The 19648-nt window shown below is 36.5% G+C and overlaps 1 protein-coding gene across 3 annotated transcripts; it reads left to right on the forward strand.

Annotated features, from left to right (window-relative positions):
* The first annotated feature begins 293 nt into the window (after positions 1 to 293).
* Positions 294 to 16389, forward strand: LOC103132157 (protein disulfide-isomerase-like). Of its 3 annotated transcripts, none has more exons than XM_016667184.1 (11): positions 297 to 1441; positions 2877 to 3083; positions 4378 to 4511; positions 4611 to 4748; positions 11327 to 11443; positions 11523 to 11648; positions 12360 to 12524; positions 12610 to 12730; positions 15615 to 15793; positions 15872 to 16036; positions 16123 to 16389. In XM_016667184.1, exons 1-11 carry the CDS (start codon positions 1174 to 1176, stop codon positions 16177 to 16179), a joined length of 1677 nt encoding a protein of 558 aa, XP_016522670.1. In that variant the 5' UTR covers positions 297 to 1173; the 3' UTR covers positions 16180 to 16389. The 3 variants fall into 3 exon arrangements, with proteins under 3 accessions (XP_007543971.1, XP_016522670.1, XP_007543972.1); XM_007543910.2 differs by having other exon boundaries at positions 301 to 1441; positions 12330 to 12524; XM_007543909.2 differs by having other exon boundaries at positions 294 to 1441; positions 12330 to 12524; positions 15615 to 16036.
* Positions 16390 to 19648: the final 3259 nt, after the last annotated feature.

The following is a 19648-nucleotide window of genomic DNA, read 5'->3' on the forward strand; positions in this document are numbered from 1 at the left end:
TAGATCAAGAGTGCGGGTGCCATATCTGCACCAGCAAAGAGTCTTCTGGTGAAGCAGTTGAACTGCTGAACACCTGCTGGTTTATCCGTTAAAGGGTTACATGAGCTCGAGACTCTTTTACTCAATCATAGTGATCCTGATCACTTTTTCTTTACAGTTTCTACATTTTTTTCTGTTTTCCTTTGGACCTTGACTACTTGTTCACTTGTTTTTATTCCATTTCCAGAGATTTTGAAGCAATTAACGACCAACAAAGCCACCTCAGAGTGTGGATGGACTTCATACTGTGTCTACACAATACACACATTACTTTTCAAAAGTATTCACAGAACTAATGTGGATTTCAAGGTTTTTGTTGATTTATGTCTCTCTCAGTTTTGTACATGTAGAGGCTGAAATATCTCTAGATGTCTCTGGAGTCTCATTTAGATTCAGGTTTGTGCTACATGTTAGTTTTCATCCCTCACTCTGTACTTTTCATATAGACCAAAAGGTTTAGTTATGGTCTCTTCCTGTCACTCTATTGGTCAAACCTGCTGAGTTTATTAATGACCGGTCTGATGTATTCAAGGTGCCACATAACATTCCAATAAAATATATTGACTATGTTGAAGTAAATAAAAACTAAATATATAAAAGGGAAATTGGTGGGAATACCTTTCATAATGTATTGTACAAAAAAACTCCACCTGAATCTATAGTTCCTGCCATTTTCTTCTGCATCCAGGTCCAACAGATTGTTTAAACTCTACCATAATATATGTTAAAGAAAAAGCTAACTTTTCTCCCACCTTTACCATTGAGCCATTTTTAGGTAAATGAGGTTTTGATAAGCACCAATAAAACTACTTATTGGTGCTTATAAAATATCTTCCAATGTAAATATCTGCTCAGTATTAATTAAAAACATGCCAACAAATGGGAAAAATATGACAAATGCTGACATTTAATAAATTCTGTGGTTACTACTGTTTATGAACCAAATCAATATCTTTACATGGCATGATGTGATTGGCTCCAATGAGTCCTGTGAAAAGCGCAGCCTCTGATTGGACAAGAGGGAAGACCAGTAACATTCTGACACACACACTCTTTGTTAGATAAAAAAACCGTAGGATAGGTTCTCCCACACCTGAGCAGAGGTGACAGAGCAGGTTACACACACACAGAGACATGAGAACACACAAGCTATGCATTGCTCTGCTGGGCCTGCTGCTGCTGGGGTCCTTCAGCATTCAGGCTGGTGACCCCAAGGATGACCCCAACAAGGCAACGGAGGCATCATCAGCAGAGACATTAGAGGACACCTCAGAGGAGACAGACAAGAAGCCAAAGAAGGAGAAGACAACAAACATAGAAGAAGAAAAAGACATTTTGGTTCTACACATCAACAACTTTGACAGAGCTCTCAGCGAAAATGAGTTTTTACTGGTTGAGTTTTGTAAGTAAAAATATAATGTCAATATTCTTATAATTAAGCATAAGTTTAAACAGGCAGACAGGTTGTGCAAGATGTGGTGTTTTACAGAAAGTTGGTAGAACATATGTTACATGTGCTGCTTTTTAATACAAAAACATTATTTTAAAGGAATATTGATCTAAAATTAAAAACAATGAATGGCTTCAAAATGTCACAAGGATACCTAAATATAAATCATGACCATTTCTTAAAAGAACTGAAATATTTCTGCTAATAAAAGAGAGAAATAAAGTTGAGATAATCATGAAATATCACCTAGAGCTGCAGGATTACATTATTTTATCACACACTAATCGAGGATTTCCTCTGGTATTTTATATCCATAACCCTGAGGTACTATGTAACAAATGGAGAAATGTCCCCACACATGTCCTGTCAAGTCCAGCTGTTGTCCTGCTGAAAAGCTCCCACACATGAGCTCAGCAGGACAACAGCAGAGGGAAAAAAAGAGTAGTGAGGATAAGGTTGAGGCCAACCACCGCTTCTGCTATCAGCAGCTTATTTCCCTGGGAATTGAGGGAACGGTAGCAACAGGACAGATAATGCTTCCAGTCAATGTTCCAGTGAATGGCAGGCAGAGAAGCCAAAAATTGTATTCAAGTAAGAGTAGTACTTCTTCAACATATTTCTACTCAAGCAAAAGTAAAAAGTAGCCATCCAGTAAGAGTAAAAAAGTATTTGGTAAATAGTCTACTCAATTACCGAGTAACTGAAAAAATGATCAATCCTTTAATATTTAAAAATTACATCAGGCGGACCAAAATATAAAGTCAAGCAGAAATGTTGGTATCTTACGGACAAAAATAACAATAATTCATATAAATAACAAAAAACAAAATCAGGCAAAAGAAAAATTTTCCAACTCGGCTTCTTTCAATAAAAAACATATCAATCAATCAATCAAATTTTATTTGTATAGCACATTTCAGCAGCAAGGCATTTCAAAGTGCTTTACATAATTTTAAACAGTGAGAAAGAAAAAGAAAGTAATAAAAAGATAAAAAGAAAAGATAAAATCACAGCCTAACAGGACAAGGCCTCCAGCCTTGCAGCACCAGGCTCCGTCCGCCTGTTTCGCGAAAATATGAAACTTTATCAAAAACTGCAGGTCTGTGTCTGGTGAATTTTTGGTTAAAACATGTTGGTTCTTCATTCAATGGGTAGAGAGTACAGAAATTTTACTCAAGCAAGAGTAGTGGTACTTCATAATAAAACTACACAGGTGAAATTAAAAAGTAGAGCATAGTAAAAATACTTCTTAAAAGTTTTATTTTTTTTTATTATTTTTTTTCAAAAAAGTTGCTCAAGTAAATGTAGTTGAGTAAATAACTACTTACTGCTCAACTCTGCTTGACAGTGTGCAATTGTGCTTCAAATATGTGTATGTTTGCCTAAGATGCTCCCTGGTGTGGCCACTGCAAAGAGTTTGAACCGATTTACGCCGAGGTCGCAGAGAAACTGAAGGAGGAGGAAGCAGGGATTCGACTGGCTAAGGTGGATGCCATTGAGGAGAAGGAGCTGGCTGATGAGTTTGAGGTCGGAAGCTTTCCCACTCTGAAGGTGTTCATCAACGGGGACCGCAAGCAGCCACTGGATTACACTGGTAGAGATGCAGAGACATTTATCTTTAATAAATATTGTAGAAATGAAATGCAACCACTACAAGTATTCACAACTCTTATCTCAAGAGTTTAGGGCCACATCAATACTTGTGGCAGGGCGGATTTGGCCCCTGGGCCTTGAGGTTGACATGAGGTGTAGAAACTCTCATCTCATCAAACCATAAAACCTTTGAGAAATCTGTCTTCAGATCTGTCTTGGCCCAGTCTTGACGTTTCAACTTATGTGTCTTGTTCACTGGTGGTCAGGTTTCAGCCTTCTTTACCATGGCCATGTCTCAGAGCTCTGGGCACTCCAGGTAGGTTGCAGTTCTGGAATATGACAGCACTGGAAGATAATGGGTTCCTGGTAGCTTCATATTTGATTCTTCTCAAATCTTTGGCAATTAATTTACATCTTTTTTTTCCTCAACATGTTTCTTGCAACCCTGTTGACTATTTTCAGCAAAACGTTTGATGGTTCTGTGTCAGAGAATCTGTGATGACACCCAATTTTCTCAATAGCTTAGCAACTTCAACAGTGAAAAACTTTTTGACAATTTTGGATTTTTTAGAATCACTTAAATCTTTTTTCTGGCTAACTGTTCTGCACACCTTGATATAGAGTGTTGATCGTCTTAGGCCCTACGCTCCCTCATTAAATAAATACATATCAGCCAATATGTATTTGTATTTGTCAATAAACATTCAAGTTTATACAGCGTGGAGTTGGAAAATACAAATAAAATGATTATATAGTCAAAACTAAAACTTCCCTATTAATTGTGCTCACAGTCTTAAGACCTGTTTAAGACCCCACACCATATAGTCTTAGATGTTTCTCTGTTACAGTAGATATGGTTGAAAAGGTTGAATTACGTCTTTAGTAAATTATTCAAGTTCTACAGTTGCATGTGTGTGATTTCAAACTTACCCATGTGTTGAACATCGTAAGTTTGTAGGGAAAACATGCAGCTGAAAATGGGACACTGGGAGGGATTCAAATCTAGGAGTTCACAGAAACTTATCCGATGACTGTGACTCAGAGAAACTCTATATGAAATACTAGAACCACCAACAAGGAATCTTAAAACTAAGGAAGGAAGTGAATATGAAAACCAACAATTGCCCAATCCTAAAATATTGACCAATGTCCCATGCACAGTTTGTGAAAATCCTGCTGTTTCTCAAGACCTTTTCTACTCACCTATGCCATGTTTTTCTAAAAAAAAAAAAAAAAAAAAAAAAAAAAAAATCCCCACTTTTACTATTTGTCTCATGGGTGTATCTGTTTTCCAGGTAAAAGATCAGTGGTGGGAATAATTCAATGGATGAAGCGTCGTGCCGGTCCTGGGACTTCAAATCTTGACTTTGTGGACTCTGCAGCCAAGTTCATCGGCACCCACAATATCTCTGTTGTAGGATTCTTCAATGTAGGTTTCATAAGGCATACTCAGCAATGCCTCTGTGTCTCATGATAGAAGTCCATGTTTAAAACATCCATGTTGTTTCCTCTTGTTCCTTTTTTCCAGAGTTTGGAAAGCGAGTCTGCCAAGGTGTTCAAGGAGGTCGCTTTTGATTTGACTGATGTTGAGTTTGGAGTTACTGCAACTCCTGAAGTGTTTCAGAAGTACGAAGTGAAATCAGACTCAGTGGTGCTGTTCAAAAAGGTATGGAAGATACAGACTCAACTGTCATCCATTGCTTTGGAAATGTATTGGTGTTAAAAAATTTAAATATCTCTGCAATAATGTTTTTATGTTGAATTATCAATCAGTGTAGATTCCATATTGTCCGTCTATAGTTCATTGGTAAGCTGCCCAGAAAACAGTGAAAAATTTGTTTTTTAAGAATTTTTTTTCAGTCAAAAACAGATCATTATAAGCTCTTCTACTTTGAACAGATCAAACTTCAAACTTACCATAAAAACTCTCATTAAATTTAGGCACAATTAACACACAAAAACTAGTCAAAAAATATATGTAAGAATAAAAATAACAAACCAAAGCTTAGCTGAGAAAGCAACTGAAAGTTTCTGAAAAGTGATTACATTGCATACTGAAAGTCAAAACGTAAAACACAATCACAACTTCACACAAAACTTTTGACTCCAAAGTCTTCAACACCAATCTATGTTCATGAGGTAAAGATTTACAGTGCAAGGTGATCAGAGTGGCCAGATCACCTCCTGGCCACCCTGAGAGGGATGTAACCCCCAGGTTACGTCTTTTAGACATGACCCGGGGTTCATGGTGAGATCCCATGAACCGACACATAACACAGGGAGTTAAAAGCTCTCAGTGATGAGCCCTGTCTGCCTTTAAATTAGACACAGTAGTAAATGCAATTTTAAAATCTAAAATTCCTCAACACTGTAAAAACACAAAACCAAAAAATACATTTTGGTCTAGTCTGTAGTTCAAACATCTTAGTACACCTGAAATATGACAAAACTAACTTATAATTACCTTTACAGAAAGATATAGGTGCTTGTTTAAAGTGAACGATTCCTTAATATTGATGTAAAAGTACACTGTAAAAAAAAAAAAAAAACGGCCTCAATTTACGGTAAAAAACTGGCAGCTGTGGTTGCCAGTATTTTACTGTCTTTTCATGGTAAAATTCTGGCAACCAAAACTGCCAGTTTTTTATTGTATTTTTAAAATACGGTAAAATACCGTATTTCCTAAAATATGATAAAATAAAAAATTAAAATGTGCTTTTGCCGTAGTAAATACGGTCATACTGCCTGAGGCATAATATCTACAGAAGTGAAAAACATGGCCAGACTGTATGATATACTGACATTTTATTGTAAAGAAACCCCAAAACTTTATGGTAAATTACCGGTCGCTGTTCTTACCAGAATTTTACCATAAAAATTACAGTTCAACACACAAGGAAGTTTAACTTGTCAGCATTTCTATACAGAAAGTTATAAAGAAAATTTATTCAAATTAAACAAAAAAATACAGATTATGAGTAATCCACTTAAAGAAACAATTTCTGTTTAAAAATTCAGTTAAAAAAAGAACCAATTCTATTTTCTGTCCAGTTTCCTCACGGTGTTACTGAGATCTGGAAAACAAAACAAACCAACTAAAAAACAGTATGTGTCCATATAAGAGATAACATATTGTAGAAGAAAAACCGGTGATAAAAGGATTCTTGTTCTGGGTTGAGAGTCACAAGTCGCTGAGTTCAGACTTTGCTCAGGATGGTTGTAGTCTTCCCAGTCACGGGTTGAAATTGAGACTCACATGTTGTCAATTGGGTGTTTCCTCTCTGCTGGAAAACAAACAAAGCGAAAGTTAGAAAGATGCATTACATGAACATCTTGTAAATGCACCATTCGCTTAAATGTTTGTTTCACCTTTGTTGACTTGCATATGGAGACTGGTACTTCAACCAGGCGGTGTGATCATTTCTGACTGAAAATTCAGTAGTTTTAAACTTTTGTTTGTTGTCGACAGGTGTTTATACAAAGCTCCGTCTTGGAGCAGCAATCCTTTTCTTCTTTTTTCAAATGTACGTCCCCAAACAAGAGAGAACCCTTGTAACATGTTAAACAATCTTACGTCCAACTTTCAATACACAAATTGACTTTAAAAGTTAAATATAACTGTTTTAGGCAATTTATGAAATAGATACTCACCATTTATCCGAGTCTCATGAAGGCCAATAAGTTGTCTTCAACCATTTATGTAAGTTACATTTCCTGCAAGCTAGCAGAAACAAAGCTGTAAATGTGAACACTTTTCATACAGGCAAACAAATTGATACACCTGAGACAATTTATGCTATGTTAGATTTTCTCAGTCACTTTTGGTGCATTTCTCAAGTCATTGTTGGCATTTACAAAACAGTAAACACATTTCTCAAAACAATTCGTAGAAACAGCAAAAATAGCATTTGTTTGCTTGAAAAATCCTTAGTTCAGCTCTCAAAACTCTGTCAGTTAACATATCAGTAACTCAGAATAATAAGTTGTAGTTTCTCTATGTACAGATAAGACAGTCAAATTGATTAGTCATGGGAAGAAACTACAAAATTCACATTTACGCTTTTGCTGTAATTTATTACATGCCATGGTGATTCAGAAAGAAAAATAGAAATGCAGAGAACAAAAAAAAAACGTAGAAAAGGAACCATAGGACAATCTCCTCATGGAAAACTGTACAGTGCTGTAGAAATTACATAATTACATTACATTTTAATTTCCATCATCATGCTGACAAAGGTTCCTCAGTGGGGTTAAGGAATGAACAGTAGGGTGGGAGGACCTCCATCAGCATCATATTGTGGGTCGCAAACCATATCCTGATGTTGGACTGATGGAAACTGGCAGATGTCCTCATCCTCTTCTGACTCTTCTTCTGCTTTCCTCCCAACTATTTCCTCCTCAGCCTCACTCCTCTTCTTCTCTCTGGCTGTTCACTTGGTCCAGATACTTGTTCATCAGTTCTCAGAAATGTAACATTGTGTTGTGTTCTGGCAATATAAACCATATTGTTGCAAACTGATGGTTCACAGATGCACCTTCAATCTGTTTTCAGAAAACTGGTTGATCGTTGGTTGAGCTAATGGTTCATACATTGACCTGTTAGAGAAACTCAGGACTCACTTGGGACCAATTTACCAATTCAGGACAGATTTAGAAGATAATCAAATATAAATTAATTAAAATATGATTGACATTATGACAACTTTAAGACTTATGCATGTTAAGACTTACACAATGAACTTATGCTGTTTTGGAAGTTGGGAATTCAACACAGACACGTTTAACATATTTTGATCAACATGATAAAAGCAAATTACAACGGGGGAAAAGCAGAGAAGTGCACATAATCAGTTACATGATGTACAAAAGCAAAACTTGCAAAAGGAATGAGAAACTCATTTTTTGATGTGCAGTACTGACAGTAATTTGAAGATTGAACAGGTAGTTTTAAGAATTTCAATTCTGTTCTGAGAAATGCACCCAAACTGAGAAAAACTATAAAATATTAATATTTAAATTTCCTTATCTTAAAACCCTTCAACTGTCATGGACCCAGTGACTTTAGTGCAAGTATTTTGGGGGTGAGAGTCAAGAGGTCAAAGGAAAATATTAAATATTAGCTCTGATGCCAAGCTTTATACTTCCAAGTATTACCAAAGTATTACCATTACCATTACAAAACATTAGCATTTTGTCAAATTTTAGTTTATGCATTCATTTTAACATAATGTATGGTACAAGTACAGCTTAGTCCACATGCTTCTGACTCTCCACAGGTTATTGACTACACTGAAGCTTTCTTTAGCATTAATGCTAATTTTAGCATCAGAATGCTGGGTCCAAACTGACGGGCACACTTTGGCAGGTCCCGGTGAAATTTCTTCAGGAATTTTCTAGTTATTCTTCCATCACTGTTAATGCGGCTCGTACCGCTGCGTTCCCACCCACAAAAGTGGTATCAAATCGTGCGGCTCGATGCCAAGAAGGGAGCTATTATTTTTATTGGGGATCGGAGTTACGATGGAGACGTAAAAAGCAAAAAACGAGCAAAATTTCCAACTGCCGAAACGCAGAGTGTAACTGACACCAAATGCCGCTTTTTTAGAGTGAGAAATGGAGTGGATTTTTGACCCCATAATAATTTTGAAATCGCTCTCATAGGTGCAAAAATTGCTCTATTGGTATGAAAGACGGTCATGACATTGATATGCATGCCTGCTCCCATAAATTATATTAAAATAAATTCGATAAATAACACTTTTAATGCAAAATTGCTCTAAAAGTTGCATTAAAAGTCCATTAAAAGTGCCAACTTTGCATGATTTTGTAAATTATAATTTAATGCAAAGTTGGCATTTTTAATGGACTTTTAATGCAACTATTAGAGCAACTTTGCATTGAAAATGTCATTATTTATCGAATGACACTNTTGAGCAAAGTAGGAGGGTATACCGCTCCAAGATGGCCGCCGTATTTCCTGCGCCGGAGCGGCCAATGCGGGGTCTACTCTTATATTATGTCTATGGTTTGGACTACAAAGACTGTAGTTCTAAACATGGCGGAACACTTTAATACAGAGGGCAGAGCAGAAGGTCAGAACTACAACATGGTGGAACACTCAGTCATTACAGAGGAGGCCTCAGCTGGCATTCAGAACTACTTCCTGTTTTGGGCTTCATACAGGTGGATTAACCAAACCACTGTTACACATTGGATTAGTTTGGTTATGAACATGAAGTTTACTGAAAGTTTCAACATAAAAGGCTGCATGTTCCTCTTAGGTCAGTGAACCACCGTAGGCGGTGGAATAATATTAAATAATATGAATATAATATAATATTAAATAACATTAAGTTTAATATTAAGTTTAATATAAACTAATATTTAGTTTATATTAAGACACATAAACTGAGCTGAAACAATTCCACAGAAACTGCAGCTCCTGTAAATGCTGTCAGGCATTTACGCATTTTCTGTTCATGCCTCAAGTTTTCACTGATTTCATAAAATGCTGTAATATGAAACTGTTTTTAAAAGTAATTCTTTAACTTATAAAGCTAAATTATCCCTGAAGGTTATTTTATAAAGATGTTAAAATTTCAGTTTTAGTATTTCTTTAAATGAAACAAGGGCACTTTTAGAAAACTTCCTCATGAATTTCACATGCAATAAAATCCAGTCGAAAGGTAAAAAAAAATAAAATATTAAAAAGAATTGAGGCAATGACTTTCTCAGACAGGAGAAGCTAAAACTATTTTGTTAACCTACTGAATGTTCAGATGTGGTTCTTTGTTCCAAAGAGTTTCCTTTAACTTCCTCTATTCCTTTGCCTGAAAACATTCATGATTGTTTATATTTATGTCTTAATATAAACTAAATATTAGTTTTTTTCTCGCAGCAAGGCAGCTCATTAACATCAGCACAAACATTAGCATTTCACTGCCCCCCCACTAGTGCACTGCCTTGCGCGCATTAGTCTTTTACCTAAAATAACCTATTAGTTAATGTTCTTACTTATTTACCATGTTTAGTATACTGAATGGAGTAAGTCAATGACATAGAACATGCTAGTGATGCCTCACATGCTACTGATACAATTCATGCTAACATTAGCATTTTGTCAAATTTTAGTTTATGCATTAATTTTAACATACTGAATGGTACAAGTACAGCTTAGTCCACATGCTTCTGACTCTCCACAGGTTATTGACTACATCGAAGCTTTCTTTAGCATTAATGCTAATTTTTAGCATCAGAACGCTGGGTCCAAACTGACGGGCACACTTTGGCAGGCCCCTTAAAATTACTGCAGGAATTTTCTAGTTATTCTTCCATCACTGTTAATGCGGCTCGTACCGCTGCGTGTACCCCCACAAAAGTGGTATCAAATCGTGCGGCTTGATGCTGAGAAGGGAGCTATTACTTTTATTGGGGATCGGAGTTACGATGGCGATGTAAAAAGCAAAAAACGAGCGAAATTTCCAACTGCCGAAACACAGAGTGTAACTGACACCAAATGCCGCTTTTATAGAGTGAGAAATGGAGTGGATTTTTGTCCCCATAATAATTTTTAAATCGCTCTCATACCTATAAAAATTGCTCTGTTGGTATGAAAGTCGGTCACGACGTTGATACGCATTCCTGCTCCCGTAAATTATATTCAAATAAATTTGATAAATAACACTTTTAATGCAAATTTGCTCTAAAAGTTGCATTAAATGTCCATTAAAAGCGCCAACTTTGCATGATTTTGTAAATTATGATAATTTAATGCAAAGTTGGCATTTTTAATGGACTTTTAATGCAACTATTAGAGCAACTTTGCATTGAAAATGTCATTATTTATCGAATGACACTTCATGACAACTGTCATAAACATTCATAAAGACTTCTTCATGTTCATGACAGGTGTTATGTCATGTTTATGACAGTGTCATTATGCACACCCCTTCAAAAAAAGTGTTACCACACATTTCAGTGACAATGCTTTTTTTTTATTAATCACCAATGAAACTGGAAAGAGCTCACCATTACACGGCAGTTTGCACAACACAAGGTAGCAAATGCAGATTAATAACTGCAATTATTGCCACTTCTATTCAATTAAAATAATTGCAATATTAAAATCACAGAGTTTATTCATTTTTTGCTGGTTCATCAGTTAATTGTCAGAAATTTATTTTAGCTCAAATCATTTTGTTCTGATTTGTTCAGTGTGATTAAAAGAAGTTATGTTTCTGGTAGTTTGATGATGGCAGAGAAGACTATGTGTGGTCAGAAGAAGAGAAATTAGACAAACACAACCTAACCTCCTTCATCAAGGAAAACAGCCTGGAGCTCATTATCCCATTCAACACTGAGGTAAAGCAGTCAGGCTTATCAACATGATTAGAAGTACAAATTTGAATCTATAATGAAAATATTCATGCTATGTTTTCAGGTAGCAGACAAGATCTTCGCTTCTCGTATCCGCCTGCATAGCCTGCTGTTCATCAACTCCACAGTGCAGAGTCAGCTGGAGCTGGTGGAGCAGGCCAAGGCTGTCGCCAAGGAGTTTAAGGGCAAGGTAAGAGCTGGGCTCTGTCTTTCAGCTTTTTTAATTGCGTTACACAGACATTAATCGGTTTGCCTTGGATCGTGTTAGAAACTGGACTACTTTGTCGAGACAAAGGAATAAGCTCACAACATGAAACTGTTTTAAGACAGATCTTCAGCAGTTAGTAACAGTATTACGTAAAAAATTGACTGTTTTTTGTTGTTTTGCTTTACATCATGTTATAATGTTACTCCCCCATCAAAAACATAGCTGCAGTGTTGCTTAGATTCTTTCATGAATGTTTGAGAAATCCTTTAGGCTAGACTTCAGACTAGCCAGCAGCAATTCGTAAACACCTGGTGGAACTGTGTGTATCTGCTGAACTCATTATACAAAAGTGCCAACTTTTATATAATTTCTCCATTCAGTTCTGGTGAAAACATTGTTAAAGCGTTAATAGAGAAGCCATGTTGTGATGACTTTCTGAAGGTGGAGTTTCAGAAAGAGCAGGAGTTTTTAAAGAGACAGGGGACCACAATCTTAAGATGTTAAATTACAAAGTACAATTTATTTTAATTCATATTTAATGTTGTAGCCTTTTTATAACATCCAAAGGTAACATTATTACTTGATTGTGCTATAAAATGGTACTGTGTGCCTGGAAAACACATCATACTGACAAAAACTGAACTTTCTGTGTGTGTTATCTAGATGTTGTTTGTTCTGATTGATGTGACACAGGCCCTGTCACATGTGCTAAATTATTTTGGAGTGTCAGAAAGCGACGCACCGACTGCAAGGATCATCCACATGGAAACACAGAAGAAGTTCAGTATTCCCTCTGGAGCTCTAACAGCAGATTCACTGTGGCTGCTGTGTCAGGAAGTTGTTGATGGCATTGCAATGGTAAAACAGATGCTCACCCACTTACTAAATGCAGCTATTCACCCATATTAAATCCAGTCACTTGTCTTGTCACTATGTGCTGCAGCCATACTATCGTTCTGAAGAGATTCCAGAGGAGTGGGACAAAGAACCAGTCAAAGTCCTGGTGGGCAAGAATTTTAAATCTGTGGCTCTGGACCCAGCCAAAAACGTCTTTATTGAGTTTTGTGAGTTAATTTGTGCCATATCAGCATTTTTGCATTTTTGTATTTTTTTTACTAACTGCTCAAAACAGTTGGTTCAAATTACATATGAATACACTTCTGTTGCCTCATTATCATTTCAGTATGATGAAGAGAAAATTAAATACTTGTCAATTTAACTCATTCACAATTATGCAAGCATACATAAACTCTTACCTGATCTATGTGATGAAGGTCAAGGTCAGATTTATTCATATTGCACATTTGCAAAGTGCTGTACACAAACAGTAGGTAGAAATAAACAACAATAAGGATAGACAAACACAACACATAAATAGATACAGTAAATAAAATATGAATGAATAAAAATGAGGAGAAAAAATTGCAAAAGATTTATACAAATAACTATAAATATTTAACAATAATAAATATCCCTGATGATATCAATCTTTCTAACTTTATATTTGATGTTTCATTTAGTTTTATTTTACTTCATATGTAAGTTAATATTACACTTTATGTTTTATTTTGCAACTTCTTTCAGTGCCCTTTCCTCCCCAGAATTGAAATACTATTGCAAATCTGTTCATATTTAATAATTTATCTGTACAAACCACTAGCTCCAGCATTGTATGACCTTATTATCAAAACCTCGAAATAATTTCCAAAATCAGTTTATTTAGTGAATCAGTAACATTTAATCAAGACTACGCAGGTTGAAAGAGAAAAAGTGTTACATCTGTAAGCATTGGTTACTTGCACCTTCTTTAGTTTATTAATATTTGTTTATTTCTTCTCTATTTGAGAAGTATTGCTTTAAAGCAACACACTATGGTTTTAAGCGCTTCACTTTGCAGTACCACTAAGTGCCATCTTCACAACATGCAGACTCCAATAAAAGATTTTGTTGGAGTTGTTGCATTTTGTCCCTTATTTCTGGAAAATTAAGTGGAAATTTCAACATTACTCAGAATTTTTTGGCCATCCGTCCGTCCATCTCTGGTGGGATGCATTGGGGAATCAGAATTCTGGAAGCAAAAAGCAAAAAAATGTTGTAACATCCTCACAAGGTTGCATCAAAATTGTTGCTGAGTCAGAACTTGTTTTGATATTTGGCTTATGTAATTATTAATAATTTGATCAATAATTTATTATTGATTAAATTGTTAATAAAAATCTAAGTTACTTACTTAAATCAGGGCACCATCTAGAATTTCTGGAATAATAAGCCAAACTCAGTCTCTGGTGAAGGAATGAATTCAGACCACTGGCAGAAGAAACTCCACACAAGAAGGAATTATCACTGACACATTCATTTTGAATCAAGTCTGAGAGTTTATTAGCCCAACTTCACAGCTAAATTATTCTCCTTTCTTTAACTACTGGCATGCAATCTAACTAATTAACCGATTAAACAAGAAAAGAAAGGGAAAATCCCTTTTGCAGAACCATGAATGCAGCACAATAGTGGTGTAGGACAGAGGAACCCCTTTCCCCTGGCTAAGGAGGATCAAGATCAGAGCAAAAGGGAAGGAGGTCGGGTTTACTGTCCAGACCCAGAGTGGCTCAGCACTTTGAAACAAAGAGTGGTAAAACTCCACCAGTTGAGGGCTTACATTTAGGCTACACAAAGAAAATATGGTCTTAGACGACCACAAAATACACAAATTTGAAATCAAGGAAAGAAGAGAAGCAGGAACAAGAGGGAGAAGAGAGTGGCTGAAAGTGAGCCAATGAATTCTAGTCATGCTAGCAACAAATGATAAAAATAAAAAAATATGTAATAAAAATTAAAATAAAGTAATAAGAATACATATACATCAATAATAAATAACAATGAGCAGTGATACTCCTAAGGACACACATATTGCTCAGTACATTACTAAATATATATTCAACATGTAAAGCACACAGCTCTGGAGACTACCTATGAATTTTACTTTATAGTCTGAACCTCAGGCAGAAAAGACTTGCTGTAGCGTTTTTTAGCAGATCTGGGCTGCAGTAATCTTTGGCTCTGCTCCTCAGGCTGTCCACCACACTGAAGCTATCCTTGATAGCTTTTATCTTCTTCAGCATTCTGTCTCTCTTCACCTCTTCCAGTGGAGCCAGCTTGACCTTCACAACTGGCCTTTATTAATCAGCACAACACTAGTCAAGCATGCAATAGAATATAGATTTAAAGACTGATAATAATCACTCAGTCTATAGTCAGTCAGGTCAAAGCAATGTCCAAAAATCCAAAAATTGATGGAACAGGAAAATACCTGTTCTTTTCCGGCAGAAGGCGTATGGTTGGCTGGCGTCCCAGGTAAGTTTTCAGCAGAACCTCTGGTACTTTGAGGTGGAAAAACCAAGTAAAGTACCCTTCTCTTGGAAAAATGGAGAGGCTGTCACCAGCCTCTGCAGGCAGATGCGTCCAGAGACTTTCATGTCTCTATGCGTTGATACGCAGGGTACGCAAACTACTTTCTATAAGTTCTCCAATGAAGACTTCAAAGGCTTAGAAATAAATCTTCATCCTGGCCAGCACGTTGGAAGAAAAGGACTTGTGTCTGAGTTGAATGTTGGCTCCAAAGACAAAAGCAAGATTCAGATCTTGTTTTTGTAGTGGGATCAGTTCATATCAGATCATCTCAAAGTTTTATTGCAGTAGAGTAGTTCAGCAGTGATGTCTCCAGCCAAAACATTTCTTAGGAATTAGATCTGATCAGTTCGTGACTAGTAAAAATGGATCCCAACAGACGTTAACAGATCATCTGAATTGAGAGTTTTTGAGGGGTCATTTGTCTTAAACAAATAACCTCAAATATTTAAAAGAGAATGTTGCAGTGACTTAAATATTAAACATTTCTATTATTTCTGCAGTTGCCTGAGTTTCCCTTACATCCTGTCTCTGTTTGCGTAGATGCTCCATGGTGTGGACACTGCAAAGAACTGGCTCCGATTTGGGACCAGCTGGGAGAGAAATATGCTGATCATGAAAACATCATCATAGCCAAGATGGACGCCACAGCCAATGAAGTGGAGTCGCTTGTCATTTCAGGATTTCCAACCATCAAATATTACCCAGCTGAAGGCAAAGAGGTAGAAACTCTCAGCTCACCACAGAGATGCAGAAGTCATACAAAATATCAACCTTTTCATTTTGCTCCTTTTACTCAGGTGGTCGACTACACGGGAAACCGAGATCTGGAGACATTTAGCAAGTTCCTAGATAGTGGAGGAGTTTTACCACAGGAAGAAAATGGTGAGGATGATGATTATTATGATGATGGTGAGGAGAGCTCAGATGCAAAAGAAGAAGACAGCAGTGGTGATCAAAGCAAGGTTTGCTATTATTTCATTACCTCTTAGCCAATATTACTCATATTTAAAGCTGCAGTCAAACCTTTCTCTTCCCTCTCTGTTCTCAGGAAGTAGACGAGTCTGCAGAAATTTCTGAAAACAAGACGTCCAAAGACGAACTGTAATCGTGCTTAATGCATATTAAGGTCAAGCTATCTTCTTCCAATTTTCTTAGTAAAAGTTATACAACTTATGAATCGTTGTCTCTCTACTGAGAATTAGAATGAGTGTTTAAGCTCTCAGTTTGCTACTTTTAAAACTATTTGATTCTTAAAATGATAAAGTTTGATTTGACAACTTGAGGACAAAGAATAAAGCTGTATTAAGGAAAGAAACAAAATTATTTATTTATTTATTTATTCTTCCTTGAAGAATAAAAGAAGAGCAGAAAAGCTGTTGGTAGCTGGAAAAATCTTGAGACAGAACAAAAATTTCAAAGCATACAATCAGAGCTGCAATGGAACTGTTAAATGAAAACATTTTCATATGAGGACGGCCTGTTTAAAGTCCAGGCTTAAATTTAATTAAGCCGTGGCAAGATTTAAGAGTTGGTGTTCACAGACACTGCCAATCTAATGTGACTGAGCTGAAGCCATTCTGCAATGACGAATGGACAAAACAATTATTGTTTCAATGAATGCAAAGCTGGTGGAGTGACACCCCTCCCCCTTTCTTTGGTTGAGGTTTTGAAAAATATGTAAACAAATAAGTAAGTTAACAAATAAGAGAGACAGGAGGAAAATGTCCTTTCAGTGACAACAAGATGAAGGCCAAGTTTTCAGATTACAGCTCAGAATCAGTGTGTTCAGTTGAATGATGATTCATCTTTGTGTTCAGTGATACATCCATGAGTCACAACTCTGCAATTTATTTTCCAAGATTACAGCATTCTTTGAGTCCTCTCAGCATGTCTGACAGCTGAAACTTTACCCGATAAGGGCAAACTAACTGCTTTTCATTATCTAATAGCTTCTTGCCCCTGAAAACACCCCAAAAGAAAGATCCAAAACACAACAAAGAAATAACATAACAGTGCCAACAATTTTACAAATTTTGCAGGATTTAGGTGAAGAAAATGTTCCATTGGATGTTCTAAATTAATATCTAAGCACATTTGTTATGTTCAACCAACAATTCTTAAAGTAGTTAGTAGTTCTAGATTATAAATACTTTGAAGGGGCTGAAATACCACATATCTGTATGATGAAAATTATGAACTATATTTGTGGAACTTGATGAAAGTCATTGTTATGTCTATGTGCCTCCATATATAGAGTGAGTGGGTGAGGCCCACAGGTGAGTGTGTCGTCTCCGCCCAGGAGGAAACCAGAAAGGCTGGTTTTAACATGTAACAAGTGAAATGTTTCTAATTCCTGAGGGAAAACAGGTTTAAACAGGCTGTAATGTCACAGCTCCTAGAATGTATTTCCTTCTACCAGCCAGGCGACCAGTCACTCCTTTGTCTGAGGTAAGGTCACTACTCCTATAAATCTTCTTTCCTCTTGTTTGAAGTCTGGATCACAAACTGTGTTTGGACCTGGTGCTTGTGATGAATGTGATAGGGCCAGTTAGGATCGGATCAGTGGACAGGCTTGAATGTGTCCTGTTTACAAAAGAATGAAATCCCATGTGAACTGGAACGACTTGACCACATTCAACAGGTATGTCTAAAGGCTGATTCTGCTGGATCAGAAGAACATCTGCATAATTTTTGGTTACTTGAATCTCATGGATGGCTAAATAATAAACATTAATTTAATAAAAAGTGCAACTGTTCAACAGAAACTATCTCCAAATCAGTTGAATTTGAATAAACTATCAACATTTTCAAATTACTCCTAATGTGAAGTAATCACAAAAAGTTACAAAATTTTATTTTTAGGTGATTTTTTTAAACATAGTAGTTGTACTTGCAGACAAGCTGAATATTGAAGTGTGAAACTAAAGTCAGTGCTCTTGTTTTGTTTGTGTCCGTTTAAGTCTGTTGGGTTCCTGTTAGGCAGGCTGAGAGCTAAACTCAGCGTTAAAACACTCACACCCTGTCATTGTTCAGCAGCGTGGGGGAGGAGCTCCTGCCACATCTCAATCACAGCTCCACATTCAGCAGAGGCTTTACATTACAACTGCAAATACCCAAACAGCTCATTAACTTCCTATTTCTGGTGTCAACATTACCTGATCATGTTACATATAAAAAGATATAATGCACAATGATGCAGTGTATAACACAAACTGATTTTGGAACCATCCAGTGCAGGGCTCTAGTCAGGTCAACTTAGCACACCTCGTGAAGCAAAGTATGGAGCGCAATGACTGCTTTTATCCATTTCTCACTCTACTCCCCCACCTAATTGGCCTTGGTCAAACAGGTGGGGGAGAAGGGGATGTCCATGTCGCTAATATTAGAAACCACCACTGTTCAGTAGCAATAAGCTTTGGATAAAACATTGTGGTGCCCATAGAACATTGTTTTCACAGTTGGTGATGAACATATCATATAACATGAGATGGGATCTATGTGTTTTATGTAATTGTCTTTAGTCATGCCTCATTTCTTCCTGTTTTATTGTCCTAAGCGCTTCAATATTTAAGCATAATTGCATTGTATAAATTATAACATGCACTGCTCCAAGGTGAATCCTGAGTTTTTTCAAAAAGGTAAATGTGTGACTCTTTAGATCAAACAATGTCCAACCAGTTTCCTGAAAAACTAAATAAAGGACTAGGAAGCCCAAAGTCGCTCCTGGAGAACAGGTGTTCTAACTATCTGTGCATGGCATCCTGCATGTTTTAGTTCTCTACCTGGTTTAACACACCTGGATCAAATGATGGCTCATTAGGACTAAGAAGAACATGGACTTGCTGAGGAGGTTGTTACGACCACCGGGGAGAGAACTAGAACATGCAGGATGCCGGCCCTCAAGGACCCACTTTGGGCACCACTAGCATAGAACAACACAGAGAACAACACAATTCTACATTTCTGACAATGGAAGGACAAGGATTTGGATGGAGTCAACAGCCAGAGAGAAGAAGAATCATCAGGCAATGGTTTATAACCCACAACAAGATGCTGATGGAGTTCCTCACACTGCTCTTCATTCCTTAACCCGATTGAGAATATTTTCTCAGCATGAAGATGGAAAGACTGAACTGTAATTCCAGCAACACTGCATTTACAGGTCTTATGTTCCCATTGCTACTTTAGTTTTTATTTTTTGTGCTCTGCTTTTGTCTGTCAACAAAATACAGTAAAAGCCTAGATGGGAATCTTGTCCAGTCACTTGCCATTGATCTCCCATAATTACAGTGTACAGTACTTGTCATCAAAACTATAGCCATAGTCAGTGGTGAAGGAAGTACTCAAAAAATTTACTTAAGTAAAAGTACAAATACACAGACAAAAATGTACTCAAGCAAAAGTAAAACTACCACATTAACATTTGTACTTAAGTAAAAGTAAAAAAGCACTGGCTTTTAAAAATACTTAAGTATTAAAAGTAAAAGTACTTGTTGAATGCATAACCTAATCGCTAATATCATTAAGTGAACTGATCGTATTTAATTTTAATACATTAGAAATGTGCCATTTTA

The sequence above is a fragment of the Poecilia formosa genome, unplaced genomic scaffold, assembly GCF_000485575.1.
Source record: "Poecilia formosa unplaced genomic scaffold, Poecilia_formosa-5.1.2 Scaffold938, whole genome shotgun sequence".
NCBI lineage: Eukaryota > Metazoa > Chordata > Actinopteri > Cyprinodontiformes > Poeciliidae > Poecilia > Poecilia formosa.

Excerpts from the sequence above, each read along its gene's own strand:
- LOC103132157 (XM_007543909.2), top strand. The coding sequence starts at position 1,174 with ATGAGAACACACAAGCTATGCATTGCTCTGCTGGGCCTGCTGCTGCTG. Across the intron at positions 4,749-11,326 it reads CAGTGGTGCTGTTCAAAAAG|TTTGATGATGGCAGAGAAGA; the intron begins GTATGGAAGATA and ends TGTTTCTGGTAG. Across the intron at positions 11,444-11,522 it reads TTATCCCATTCAACACTGAG|GTAGCAGACAAGATCTTCGC; the intron begins GTAAAGCAGTCA and ends CTATGTTTTCAG.